This window comes from Gekko japonicus, unplaced genomic scaffold, assembly GCF_001447785.1.
Source record: "Gekko japonicus isolate JY-2015 unplaced genomic scaffold, Gekko_japonicus_V1.1 scaffold2341, whole genome shotgun sequence".
Taxonomy (NCBI): Eukaryota; Metazoa; Chordata; class Lepidosauria; order Squamata; family Gekkonidae; genus Gekko; species Gekko japonicus.
Window position 1 is genome coordinate 234,652 of NW_015167605.1, and position 14,992 is coordinate 249,643.

The 14,992-nt window shown below is 49.3% G+C and overlaps 1 protein-coding gene across 1 annotated transcript in view; it reads right to left on the reverse strand.

Moving 5' to 3' along the window:
- ADGRA2 (adhesion G protein-coupled receptor A2) overlaps positions 1 to 12,577 on the reverse strand; it is a 131,963-nt gene extending 119,386 nt beyond the window's left edge. The window contains exon 1 of the mRNA XM_015413994.1: positions 12,150 to 12,577. Within this exon, the coding sequence (XP_015269480.1) occupies positions 12,150 to 12,409 (260 nt within the window). The 5' untranslated portion in view covers positions 12,410 to 12,577. The remainder of the gene's footprint in view (positions 1 to 12,149) is intronic.
- Positions 12,578 to 14,992: the final 2,415 nt, after the last annotated feature.

Sequence of the window (14,992 nt, forward strand, 5' to 3'; positions counted from 1 at the left end):
AAACAAAAGACTGGAATTTTGTCAGAAATGCCCCAGGCACGCAGGGTGAGAGAAAGGCACGAAGCAAAAGCCAGCCTCGGAGAAGGGCTCTCCAGCAGGCCTGGAAACCGGTCATAAGCTGAAACTTTATATTACCTCCCCCTCCCCTCTCCTGCCCCCTCCTAGACAATATGCAATTTCAGAGCAATCACGCTGTGTGCATAAATGAGGCCTCGCTCAAGAATTCCACATCTGGAAGAGGTTTGAACTCCTGCGTGAGAGACAGCACGGCTGGCTATGACCTTCTACAGCTATCTGTCTCTTGTTAGGAAGACAGTACTTTTTCCATTAAGCTATTAGCGGAGAGGTCAGCTAGTGAAGGAGGGAATTAAAACCTTGTTAATACAGGCCCAGATCGGTCCCGCCACCTTGCAGCAGCTCCAGGCCGACTTCGCCGGCCACCTGGGGGACAAAACCAGGCATCAAACTCCAGATCTGGGCGTGCCCGGAAGACTCATGGCACTGAGATGGTTTCCATGCCCAAGTCCATCTCCCACTGAACAAAGCCCTGAATGATTCCAAATCAGCAACTTCCCCTCTCAGAGCTACAGATACAGCACAGTATCTGGGGTTTGACGTTGTGGTGGCTGGACCATCCTCACTTGGTCATGAATCTCCCTGGGGAAGGTCGTTGCCCTGCTTATGGGCTTCCCTGAGACAGCTGGTCGGCCACGATGCTCAACTCTATGTATGCTACGGTCTGATCCTATAGGGATCTTCTCCTGAGAAAAGAGAAGGCGCATTCAAGCCCTGCAAAGCCCAAGAGCCATTTCTTCAGATGTTAAGGGAAAGGAGCAATCCCACAAAGATGTAAACCCCAGCAGTGGGCCAAAGGGACCCTACAGTGCCCTTTTTTTCCTGGCAAGCCCCCCTGTACAGAGAGCACAAACCAACCTAACTAAGGGACAAACTAAACAAGACCTTGGATTTCCATGACTTAAACTCCAGATGCGCAGTTTGGCCCCCAAAAACAGGAAGGAGGAGATGACAATTTGGATGGAGGCCAAAAGCACAGGGAGGGCTGATCTTCCCTTCATGCCATTCCCTTGATCAAAAATCCCCCCCCCCATGCTGCTTTAAGCCTCAGTGCCTCTCTTTCACCCTTCCTGTGCAAAGTATGTGAATGAAAGAAAAGAGTTAAATTTCCCCCATGCTGTGGATCTGTGATCTGGACCATCCCCTTATGCAGCTGCTTTTCAGGGCCATACCCAAAAGTCATGGAGACAACCAAGTGTGCAAATGGCAGCCCGGCCCTTTAAGAAGGTGAAGCACTCAGCGATAGGCTAGAACCAGAGGAGGACTGGCCCCTGCTCCCTAAGAAGGAAGTCTTCAAGGGCCCATCTACACACCACATTTTCCCCCAAGGTCTCCACTACCAAAGGCGTATCGTGATCCCTGTACTGGGAACCTTATGCCAGACACAATTTGGATGGTATTGTGGTGTGTAGGGAGAGGGGTTTTAGCCTCCAACCTGCCCGCACGCACCATTTTCCTGACCTGAAGTGGCCACTGGGGGGCACTGTTTGACTCACTGGAGGCTCCAAGCGCACTGATCTGGTACACCTAGGTTTTCCCAACAGGACAAATAGTACTCGTCTGCCAGGCTGCTTCAGATGGGGAAAACCATGGCAGGGGATTGGGAAGGCTGAAGCCCTCTCTTCTAGAGTTGCCAACCTCCAGGTGGGGGCTGGAGAACTCCTGGGATTACCACAGATCTGCAGGCAACAGAGACCCGTTCACCTGGATAAAATGGCCCTTTGGAAAGTGGACTCTATGGCACTATATCCCACTGGAGCCCCCCCCCCCCAACCCCCCCCCCTCCGGCCCCCCCCCCCTCCTCACTTGGTCATGAATCTCCCTGGGGAAGGTCGTTGCCTTGCTTATGGGCTTCCCTGAGACAGCTGGTCGGCCACGATGCTCAACTCTATGTATGCTACGGTCTGATCCTATAGGGATCTTCTCCTGAGAAAAGAGAAGGCGCATTCAAGCCCTGCAAAGCCCAAGAGCCATTTCTTCAGATGTTAAGGGAAAGGAACAATCCCACAAAGATGTAAACCCCAGCAGTGGGCCAAAGGGACCCTACAGTGCCCTTTTTTTCCTGGCAAGCCCCCCTGTACAGAGAGCACAAACCAACCTAACTAAGGGACAAACTAAACAAGACCTTGGATTTCCATGACTTAAACTCCAGATGCGCAGTTTGGCCCCCAAAAACAGGAAGGAGGAGATGACAATTTGGATGGAGGCCAAAAGCACAGGGAGGGCTGATCTTCCCTTCATGCCATTCCCTTGATCAAAAATCCCCCCCCCCATGCTGCTTTAAGCCTCAGTGCCTCTCTTTCACCCTTCCTGTGCAAAGTATGTGAATGAAAGAAAAGAGTTAAATTTCCCCCATGCTGTGGATCTGTGATCTGGACCATCCCCTTATGCAGCTGCTTTTCAGGGCCATACCCAAAAGTCATGGAGACAACCAAGTGTGCAAATGGCAGCCTGGCCCTTCAAGAAGGTGAAGCACTCAGCGATAGGCTAGAACCAGAGGAGGACTGGCCCCTGCTCCCTAAGAAGGAAGTCTTCAAGGGCCCATCTACACACCACATTTTCCCCCAAGGTCTCCACTACCAAAGGCGTATCGTGATCCCTGTACTGGGAACCTTATGCCAGACACAATTTGGATGGTATTGTGGTGTGTAGGGAGAGGGGTTTTAGCCTCCAACCTGCCCGCACGCACCATTTTCCTGACCTGAAGTGGCCACTGGGGGGCACTGTTTGACTCACTGGAGGCTCCAAGCGCACTGATCTGGTACACCTAGGTTTTCCCAACAGGACAAATAGTACTCGTCTGCCAGGCTGCTTCAGATGGGGAAAACCATGGCAGGGGATTGGGAAGGCTGAAGCCCTCTCTTCTAGAGTTGCCAACCTCCAGGTGGTGGCTGGAGAACTCCTGGGATTACCACAGATCTGCAGGCAACAGAGACCCGTTCACCTGGATAGAATGGCCCTTTGGAAAGTGGACTCTATGGCACTATATCCCACTGGAGCCCCCCCCCAATCCCATCTGCTTCAGGCTCCACCCCCAAATTATCTGGGTATTTCCCAACCTGGAGCTGGCGACCCTAGTCTCTTCTCATGCATGATGGTCCTGATACAAACTGCTGGGACAAAGCTCCCAGCACAGAACTAGCAATATCCGTTTGATTGCTATGGTTGCCAACAGGCCTGGGGGAAAAAAATATATCCTGTCCCTTTAATAGTGGCTAAATGGAATATTATTCACCACCCTGCCAAGAAATGCTTCTATTTCCCTTTTCTGCACCTTAAGCTTCTATTAAAGAGACAGGTCATTTTTCTCCAGGCCTGTTGGCAACTGCGTTGATCACTCGGACTCAGGGTAAGGGGGGCATCTTAGGCTGGTGCGGCAGTTGGTTCCCTTCCTCGACCGCGATGACCTGGCTACAGTGATCCATGCGACGGTCACCTCGAGGCTAGACTACTGTAACGCTCTCTACATGGGGCTGCCTTTGTCGCAGATCCAGAAGCTGCAGCTGGTGCAGAATGCGGCAGCCCGGCTATTGATGGGCCTCTCCAAGTGGGAGCACATCCAGCCTGGGCTGAAAGCACTGCACTGGCTGCCAATAGCATACCGGATCCGTTTCAAAGTGCTGGTGCTTACCTTTAAAGCCCTACATGGCCAGGGTCTGACATACCTAAGGGACTGCCTTTCCCCATACGTACCCTCAAGAGCACTTCAGTCGGGGACTCAACATCGCCTGGTGATTCCAGGCCCCCGGGAGGCAAGGCTTGCTGCAACTAGGGCCAGATCCTTTTCAGTGGCGGCTCCTACCTGGTGGAATGAGCTCCCGGAGGAGATCAGGGACCTGTGAGACCTCATACAGTTCTGCAGGGCCTGAAAGACGGAGCTCTTCCACCAGGCGTTTACGTAGGAGCCACCACTACCACCACCACCAATGGCGTGGGTAACAACTGGGTAAGGGGACGGCCCTTGAAGATCTGCCATGATACCACACTGGGTTGGTACCACTGGGTTGGTACCACATGATACCGCACTGGGCCGCGTACCAGCTACAGGACACCATCTACCTCCAATGAAAGATCCAGCACCTACCGTTGGAAGACCATCGTGTTCTTTATAGAGCACTTTACTTTTGTGATTCGATGGTTTTATTTTTGTTTTAAGCTGTTTTAATCTTGTTTTATATGTGGGCATTGTTGCCCTCTTGTAAGCCGCCCTGAGCCCGCTCGCGGGGAGGGTGGGGTAAAAATACTAATAAATAAATAAAATAGATAAATAATGTGTAGTGTAACTGGGCCCTGAAATACTCCTGGAAATCCTGCAACTCTGTTCTCCTTTGCTTATGGCTCCCAGATCTTGGCCTGCTGGCAACCAGCTGAACTGGCCCATTTCCTGCTGCCGCTGAATTAAACCTGCCTGGAGTAAGCTTTGCATCTTTATATCTAGCTGGTCTGCTCCAGCCCAGGCCTGTTTATCTCCTAGAAGAGGTTGTCATCTGATCAGGTCTGCTCTGCTCCTGTCCCTTTAGAAGTGGTCTGACATGGAGAGAGAAGCTGATGAAGTTTCTCCCAGCATGCAGCGAAACTCCTTACTGCCCGTTGGCACCCATCAAACCTACTGAAGAGACACTCACAAGAGCTGGTTCAAAAACTGGCATCCCAGAGCAGGGGAGCTGCTTCTTTCACGAAAAACCTCCACAGGCCTCCACAGTCTTATCAAACGTTGTCAGAGAGTTTGGGTGCCCCTTTCAAAAATGGGACAGACAAAGCATGTCCCACAGAACCTATCAGGTTTTATCCTACCTTGCTTTCAAGGAGCTCGGAGCGCTATACACCATTTTGCACTCAAAACAACCTTGTCAGTCCGATTATGCTGAAAGAGAGAGAGGCTGGCCCATGGGCTTTGGGGCTCATGGGGGATTTGAACTGGGCTCCTAGTCCAGTACTTTAACCATCATACTTCTCTTGTTGTATATGGTGGAAGGTGCCTTCATCACAGCGGGCTTATGACAACCCTGTAGGGTTTTCAGTGCAAGAGGAAAAAACAGGCTGCTTGCCATTGCCTGCCTCTGCGTGACAACCCTGGGCTTCCTTTCTCAGCTTTTGAGCCATCCAGGTCAGGTCAGGAGTGCAGTGTGTGAGCATGCGTGGCTATTCATTCCATATGGAGAGAGAAGTCAAGGGAAGAATCAGTAGTGTGAAATGGCTCCTCTCAACAGATACCAATTTGCTTCCCTTCCATTCCACGAGACACAGAACGTATAGAGCCGAATTCAAAAGGTTCTATTCCTTTAGACTTCCGCCAGGGCTAGCATCCTTCCACCAGTGGAACAAGCCTCTTTGCCCTGCAGAAGGTTCCACCGTGAGCAGAACCCCTTGGATCCAACCCAACATCTGCAAACTTTTTCCAGGTCTCAGCCATGCCTTCCTGATCATCAACAGTCAAAAGCCGTTTCAGACTACAGGCAGGTTTCCAACTGCCATGTGTTTGGACAGGGAAAGAAATCACTTTTTTTTTTAACAAAGCAAGCTGAGCCAATCTCTTGTACCTGCAGATGTGCAGCTGATTTTAGAAATTAGCAACAGCTGCCCAAGCCCCTTTGGTAACAAGACCGAGCCTGGAGAAAGCAAGGTGGTTTTGACGGCTGTGGAAATGTGAATGGTGGACCCTGAAAGGAGCCGAACGCACCTCGGAACAGCTGTCCTTGGATGGGGCTGCCCGGCCAAGATTCAGAACCCTTTGCCTCCAGTGCAATCCTAAATAGAGTTACTGTCATGGGTCAGCCAGGGCTCAGCAATAGCAAGGACTCCTCAGAAGAAGAGGAGCCCCACGAAGGCAGCTCTGAGTCAGCAGAAACTGGCAAGCAGGAAGATGAGCTGCAGGCTTGTCACAATCCACAGCCAACAGCTAGTGCAGAGCCACCAACACCGTCCAGCCCTGATTCAGCAGGTGAAACTCAGGTGCTTGTTTCCAGCCCTCCACACCCTTAGAGCACCGCAGATGGAGGCTAAGAACAGAACTACAGAAGAGACAACAAAGTGCACATCTCCTGGCCTGACACCAATTGCTTGCTGATAGCAAAGATGAGTAGTTGCAGGATTACTCCTCAGAAGCTGTCTGCAAGCATGACCCTCACTATATGGCTATAAAAACCAGTCAAGGGAGGCTGTTAGGTGTGGATGCAATGCATGTGATAGATGCTCAACCACCAGCTCTGCCTTGCCTGATCTTCTGGAATCCTGCCCTCTGGACTGAATGACTCTGTCGTGCCTGACTCCTGGCACCTGATACTCTGAGCCTGCTAGTCAGTACACTTGCACTCTTCTCTGTCCACTGAAGACAATGAGCTTAGAAGAGTATACTTCTGCTTAGAATTGTACTCCTCAGCATCTTTTACAAAAAGATGCTCATTATCAGGAGCTACATTTTTTCCTGCGGAGAAACTCCTCACTGTGTGTCTTGCAGGAAAAAAGTGAGTGTCCCCGATCAGAGTGATCTTCTGCAATAGAAAGTAGGGACAACTGCTTACAGATTTTTCACAAGTGTGTCCTCCTGTGGTATCTTTCTATACATGTGGGTCGGGCTTTGCTCAGTGGAAGAGCATCTGCTCGGCATGAAGAAGGTCCCAGGTCCAATCACCAGCATCTCCAGCGAAAAGGACCAGGCAGTAGGTGATGTCAAAAACCTCTACCTGAGAACCTGGAGAACCACGGCCAGTCAGAGAAGACAATACTGACCCCGGGAGACCGATGGTCTGACTCAACATAAGACAAGCTTAAACAGCAACAAAAACTTGTTAGTCCCCTAAGGTATCCCAAGATTTCAGTTTATTTCTTCTCCATGATGGAAGCAACAGCAGATTCACGGCTCTGATGAAGGATCCCATGTGCAATGGCAGAGCACACCAGTTTTAGCATCTGCAAGAAGATGCACGTGCAGAGAGGGTGGCCCTTCAGTGCAGACAGGCAGACTGACTCCTCTTTGTCAAAAGTTCATTTGCGTCAGAGGACTACGCAGCGCTCTAATCGCATGCAACAGGCATTAGATACAGATTTCTCTGAACTGAGCGCAGCTAAGAATATGAAAACATTACTGTTTCAGTATAGTGAATGGGGGATGGTGTAACATCACCATACAGATGAAAGAGACAGAGATGCAGATTTAAAGGAACCTCCTAAACGGTCCAGAAAACAATTTGCAAGAACTTCACGAGCCACTCTGAGAGAGATTTCAAATGGACTCCACTTTCCTGCACGCGGCAAAGCTACTCTCCAAAGCAAATGCCCATGCTGACGTCCACTGAGGTTAATTAACACAAGCACATGCGGGCAAAGCCACAAATCATATAGTTTCACGTGTGAGTCATTCTTCGGCTGAGCAAGAGTTGACTATTCCAAACAAGCAAAAGAGGATTTAAAGGAAAAAAAACACCTCCGGAAACCCAAACGGAATCAAGAAAAGTAAAAAAACAGGAATTGGAAGAAAACTTAATTCCACAACTTAATTCCACAACAATGTCAATTTGGAAGGAAGTGACAGATCTTGAATAACTGTACTTTGAAGAAGCACAGAAACCATTGGGGGGGGGGTGTCAATTTGGCTGAAGGAAACAATGCAAGAAGAAAGGGTTAACCCTCCCTTCTGCTCTATGGCCTCAAAGAGAATCATTACAGGAAAACGTTTGCGATTCTGATCACAGCAATCCTGCATCACACATCCCTTGCCCATTCTACGTCTGATCTCATGCCCGGGATCACCCAGAATGGATTAAAGTCCTGCAGTGATGACACAGCTTTATAGATTGAGCTAAAGTGTTTAACTGAGTCTGACTACAGGTCTACCAAGGTCCGTATTGTCTACTTTAGCTGGCAGCAGCTCTCCATGGTTTCGGGAGGACACGTTTGGTATCACCTCCCACCTAATCCTTTCAACTGAAGATCCCGTGGATTGAACCTGGGACTTTCTGTATGCAAAGTAGATTATTTACAACTAAGCCACAGCCCCGTTCCTATTTTAACTTACCTTTTACTAAAGCAACACACGGAATGGCTTACCAGGTTTAAACCAGTTACAAAAACCCACAACTCACCCTCCAAACCCCGATGACAAACCACAGCATCCAAATTACCAGAAGGAAGCCAAAGGCAGCAATAAAAACCAGGTGAGCAAAACAAACAAACAGACTGATTCAGATGACTGAACCAGCAGAGAGATTAAAGTTAGCAATTAACAGGAAAAGATAGACAGAGAATGGCTTCATGCCGCCTCCACCAAAATCTCCTCCCTCTCAAGTCTTTACCCATCACTGAAAGGCCAAGGAACAAGAGGGCAGTCTGTCTTCCTGGGGCAGGGAGTTCCAGAGTCTCAAAAAAGGCCCAGCCTGCTTGCTCACAACTTCAACTCCCTGAGGGCAAGGACCTGAAACAGACCACTGGTGACTGATCTGAAACTGTGAAGTGAGTTCAGATGAGTGAAGATGGTCCCTGGGATACTCTGGTGCCAGCCCTTTACACCTGCCAGCATACTGAAAGCTGCAATTCTATGCACCCTGGACTAAGCTCCACTGAACACAGCAGGACATTGCTCCAAGTAAACATGCGGAGGGTTGGGCCGCCCATCCCGAAGACTCACTAGCAAAGCAGAACATTGCATTTGACATCTGCTTTCCAAGACTCTGTGTGTTTTAATTCAAGTATTAACTTTCTAAGAATCACACTGAGGAGTTCACAGTCTTTCAGTCAAGGTTTAACTTTGACATTTCCTTGCAGATTGCAAAGGGCCCTGAAAATAAGCACCTAAGAAACCTGCGGGCATAATTTCCCTTCCTCCGTGTAAGGAAAACTGGCATCCAAGTTTGGCTCGCGTGAACGCAGGCTTCCCCGCCTCCCCATCTGTGCAAGAGGAAGCGACTGCTTTCTTTGGACCCCGCTTCCCACTTTCATTACATTTGCTTATCATGTTTCAAAGAGGGGAAATATTTTCAGGAGGGAAAGGGTGACATCTAAACACCATGCCGGTGTGGGCTTTCAGCCTCACTGCCCAAATACTGTAGTTCCTATTATTTCATGTTTACAGCAAATGACTGACCAGAATGCCTTGACGCAAAATGATCCGTCACTACCAATTACCTTTTGCATCGCAAATCCCCTGGGCATAATTTCTCCTTTTTGTCCCGTACCATATGGGCTGTCTACAGAGAAGCAACTCGATACTGGATCTAGTGCTTAAGCACAACATGGTTTCACGCATGCCACATCCTTCCTCACACACAAAGTTGACACATTGCCTCCACTGCAACCCTGCAGCAATGCATTCAGAGGTCTGTGCTTGTTTTACAGTTATAGCAGTTAGAGCGTCAGATTAAGACTACAGAGGACCAGGTTCAGATCCCAACTGCTCTACTAATTTCACTGGGTGTTCTTAGCATCGTTGCCATCTCTCAGCCTCGCCCTCCTCACCGGTACTCTGCGAGCATTAAAGAGGAATGCGAAAGGAAGAGACAACTGATGCCATCCTTGGGGGAAAGGCAGACTAAAAACCTGATATTTCTAATGTGAGGGATCAGCAATTCTCACACACACACTGCGTACCAAAGCTGGAAAACTGAGAGCCAGTGGGGAGTAGCAGTTAAGAGTTCAGACTAGGATCTGGGAAACCCAGGTTCGAATCCCCACTCTGTCACTGAAGAGTGACACTGTGCGGTCCCACAGTCTCAGCCTAACCTCCCTCTCAGGGTGGTTTTTAGGATAAAATGGAAGAAAAGAGAATGGCATGAACTGCTTTGTGTCTCCATTGTGGAGAAAGACAGGGTATAAATTAAATAAATAAAACAAAATAAAATACATGCATGGCCTCATTTGCACAAAACGGTGCCCGCAAACATCAGGAGGGTGACAGCTAGTGGGCTGTCTCATTATGCAAGGCCAGAGCACCAAAACGGTATCAAAATGAACAGAGCTGTTATGTGCCTCTGAGCATAAGCAGAGTGCTTTCCCTCTCTGATGAGTAGTCCCAAAGAGGGGGCTGGACTTCCGCCTAAACTTGCCTCCTAGCCCCACAGCTTTTAGAAAATAAGCCATTAACCCTGCCACAAATCATACCCATATTACACACCCGCATAACGCAGTGTGCAAAGTCCCTTCCTCATATCAGACCAATAACAATTTAGTGTTCGGCTAAGCATGTGTAAATACAAACTGCAGTGTAAAGAAAATTGTCCTCACAAAACTTTCCCTTTAATCTGGGACCTGTGCAAAGCAGCTGTGCATGCTGAAGTAGCATGCCAGCAAGATGAGTATACCCACACAACATCTCCCCTGCACTGCCAGTCTCTGGCACTCTCATCAAGCCTGGGAACTGGCTTTGCGCAGACAGCAGCCTGGTTTAAACCAAAGCTGTGCAAATGCAAAGTACAACAGGCGAGTTCTTTTGCCTGACCAGTAACACACCTGCCTGGTGGGTTCCATGGCCAATATCCATCCCACTCCTTCCACAGGGAGCTCAGGGCAGCCCACACAGTCCTCTTAGGAGCCTTGTTCAGATTGGCATCCCAGGCATGGCTCCCTCTAAGCTGCGGAGTCTTGTGAGCAAAACCTACTTTGTGAGCTCCTGGCGTTAAAGTTGTGAGTGAGCAATTTGGCTGCTGCATAGATTAGTTTGCTCTGGGGCCCTCCTTCCTGAGCTAAGACAAAAATGTGTGAGCTGGAGGCTAAGAAGCTGTGAGCTAGCTCACACTAACTCAGCTTAGAAGGAACACTGGTACCCAGGACTAAAAGTGAAATCCTTAATATATGTCCCACAAAGTTAGTCTTCCTGAATTAAAGACCGTTTCAGATGGGCAGCCATCATAGTAGTCTGTAGCAGCAGAACATAATTTGAGTCCAGTAGCGTCTTAAAGATCAACAAAAGTTCCTAGAGTACAAGCTTTGATTCACAAAAGTGTGTACCCTGGAATGTGTTGGGGGGGGGGAGTTGGTCTTTAAGGATATTACTGGTCTCAAATTTTGTTCTCCTTCCTGAATTCAAAGGGATCTACTTCTGAGTGGGCACACTTTTGGATTGAGTTACAAGCACGCATCTCTCACAAAAAGCACCCTCAAGCCAATCAGCAACGGGAAATGGAAAGTGCAACCGCAGCAAAAAGTGTGAAGGAGCCAGGAATGACATTAGATCATATGTTGATGTTAAAAAGAACCAGCAGCATTCATACCTTGAAAGGGACGATTGGTCCCAGCACTATATATTTCCTAGGTTAGCAAACACAAAACAGGAGACAAATCCTCCACTGTAATTCCCACATTAGTGGGAGGACCCAAGCAGGAGCCGAAAATACATCTCATTCTAGAAATTAAGCCCTCTCGATGGAACACCTACAACAGTTAATGGAATATCTCTGAACATATACAGAGTTCCATTGGCAATCAAAGAGATTTCTTGGCCTAGGCATCTCCATTTAGACATTGTTCTGTACATCAGATTACCTGGGAAGAAGCATGCTTCTGACCATGTACAAAGTGCACTTCTCTCAAGGCTCAGTAAAATATCCTTCGTTTGGCAACCAAGATTGGTACAAAGGGTGGGGGGTGAATATGGCATCTGGATTAAGCAGCTCTAATTAAGGCGGAACTCTTACCTGGGAGTAAAGCTCACTGAACATAGGGGGGACTTACTTCTGAACAAACATTCCAAGGACTGTGCTGCAAGTATGTCATTGAATAAAAGCACAAAGGAGGTGTGTACCTCAGAGGATAGGCAGAGTACTTTAACTGCAAGAATACAACTGGATTAATTTTATTCATTCGCAAACCACTTTTCATGTATATGTGCCTTGAAGTCCCTATGGATTTAATGACATCCAAGACGTCCTATGTTAACAGCCTTGCTCAGGCCTCGCGAATTTAGGGTCTACATAAATACATCAGCAAGAGCACTTAAACCCAATATTTCTGCTCGCACATTTTACACAGTGAGGAAAAGATTTCTGAGCACGTACAGAGCGTCCGCCCCACTTTTTTTTTTAAAGGCACAGCCTCTTGATAAACCAACTCTGCCCCCTCCCTCGCGGAGCCCGTCCCCTACTCACAAGGTGACCGTGCCGTTAGGTAGGAACCGGGGCGCCGGCGGCTCGCCTAAGTCCTGGCCGCTGCAGCTGACCCTCTTCCTGGGCGCGCCGGGCATGGCCAGCCCCTTCGGCCTCTCGTCCACGCATTTGCAGGCGCGCAGCTGCAGCGGGCAACTGCGCGCTCCCCCGGCGCACCACAGCGCCGCCAAGAGGAGCAGCGCGCCCGCCCACAGCATCCTCGACGGCGGCTCCCGACGAGACGGCGCGGAGCAACCCATCATCAGCCCATCCTAGGCGAGGCGCCCCCAACGCCTTCGGGGTGCGGGCGAGGCGGTCTCCGGTCCGGGGCGCCGCTTACCCTCGGCGGCGGGACGCTGACATGGAGCGGGGAGCAGCCGGGCCAGGGGCTCTCCTCCCCGGCCGTCACACGCGCCCGGCGTCCAGCCACAGCGCAGAGAACCCCAACGAAGCACGCCGCGCCAGCAGCTCGGCGGCCGCTGCCGCCGCCACCCGCGCCTGCCCCTCGCCCGGCACTGCGCCCCTCGCCTGCCTGGCCAGCCTGGCGGCCCGGCCCGGCCCTAGCGCCTCCGGGTTCATGCCTCGCCGTCCGGAAGGCTTCCGTGAAGTTAGAGGCAGGTGGGTAGCCGGGCTCGTCTGAAGCAGCAGGACAAAGTTTGAGTCCCCTGGCCAACAAAGTTTTATTCTGGGTACCAAAAAAAAAAGAAAGAAAAGAAAAGGTCTTATTCTGGGTATATGCTTGCATCCTAGGAAGTGTGCATGCACAACAAGTTCATATCCAGACTAAACTTTGTTGGTCTTAAAGGTGCATCCAGTTTTTCAGCCAGTCCCTGTTGTTTACTTGTTTTTAAATTAATTTCCTATTTCCATCACTATAAATCGGTGTGTTATAGAATGTGGGAGGGGAGGATTAAAACTCTTCCTTTCGAAAGTGAGACTCTGATTAAAACTAACTCTCCCCCCCCCTACTTTTTCAACATGACAAAATAGTAATGGGTCTCCCACATATGGTGCAATTTGACCCCGAGAGACAGCAAAGAAGGTGTGTGTGTGGGGTGTGTGTGTGCTGATAACAGGTTATTTGCAAAGCTGAAAACATGCCTTGTAGACCAAAGGCCGTTTGGGACACCAGTCTGAAAGCACACTCCCATTTTGCAAATAGTTTTCGCAGCATGTTGGCAAAATGGATCTTCTGTCCTGCTGACTGGTAATAAAAATTGAGGACAACCCCTTTTAAATGCATTCCTTTGGCTTCTCTTTTGGTTCAGAGGAAATCATATTGCCAATGCAAACCTATACAGAATTAAAACAAAGTTTGAGTCCTGGCTGAGGCAGAATTTGAACCCAGATCTTCCTGAGCTTATACGCAGAATTAAACCTTGTTGGTCTTAAAGGTGCCACTGGACTCAAACTTTGTGCTGTTGCTTCAGAGCAACACAGCCACCCACCTGAAGCTACACAGAATTACTCATTGAAACCAGTGGGTTTAGACTGCAGTAACTTTGCATAGGATTGCTCTTTTAAAACTACACAGATTTTGAGGAATCCAGGCAGTTTATATTTTGTCAATAGGGTTTGGAGCCAGGCAACATGGGGAACCTTTCTATTTGTACTTTGTAGTAGTTGTACTTTCTGTCCCGACCCCTCTGTATTATTAGTGTTATAGATTTCAGGGCAATAGAGAGATCTGGGACATAGTGCTGTCCCCAGGCTGACCAAAAATTGACAGCCTGCCCTGCCCACAAATTCCAGGCTTGGACACTTCTGGATGATATGTGCCCATCCTGCCCAGATTTTTAGATTCCAAGAACTGGCAACCATATTTGTGAGAAAGCAACTGAGAGCCAGCACAGTGGTTGGGCTAGGATCTGGGAGCCCTGAGTTCAAATCCCCACTCAAGCACTAAGCTCACTGAGTGACTTTGGGCCACTCCCTTTTTCTCAGCTTTACCTACCTCACAGGGTTGTTATCAGGCAGGCCCGTAGCTACAGTGAGGCACAGCTCCATAAGAATTTCTCCTGTAAATGCTTTTTTCCAATCATTTTTTAAAAAGATTTTGTTAAAGGCATGCGTTCCTTGAAACAGACTGGGGTGCTGTAGTTGACTAATTCCCACACCGAGCAAGGGGGTTGGAGTAGGTGACCTCTAGGATCCCTTCTAACTCTGTGTCAAGAAACTGGTCTCCTGTAAGAGAGTTTTTCTGTTTAAGTGTTAGCTTTCTTGACTATAAAAATCATCACCCCCATGGAGGGCTTGTTATCAGAATTGTTGCTTAGGCTGGCAGAAGTGATTAACCTGCAGCAGCTGAGAACTGTCATCTAAAGTGGTTGACAGCTTGCGGTTTAGAGATCTGTCCTGGTAACAGCTGTCTACTGGCTAAATGGCTTTTCTTTCTGCACTGAGGACTTCAGCCCCACCAGAAAGAATCCTGGCTGCACACAAAATCCTGGCTACAGGCCTGTTATCAGGATAAAAGAACCACACCTAGAGCTCCTTCAAGGGAAGATGGGATGAAAACATACTCGACAGACAACAAGGTAAAAAATGCTGTAGGGATTAGAATGTCTGATGAGGAAGATCTGGGTTCAAATTCTAGCTCAGCCAGGAAGCGCACCAGGAAGCCCAATTAGAAGAAGAAGGAGATTGTATTTATACCCCGCCCTTCACTCGGAGTCTCAGAGTGGCTTACAAACTCCTTTCCCTTCCCCTCCCCACAACAGACACCCTGTGAGGTAGGTGTAGGGCTGCCAAGTGTGGGCGGGGGGCGGGGAAACCCCCACTTTGAAGGCCCGATTTCCGCCGCGGCGGAATCGGGCCCCGGGGGGAACTCCGCCCCCCAAGGCCAC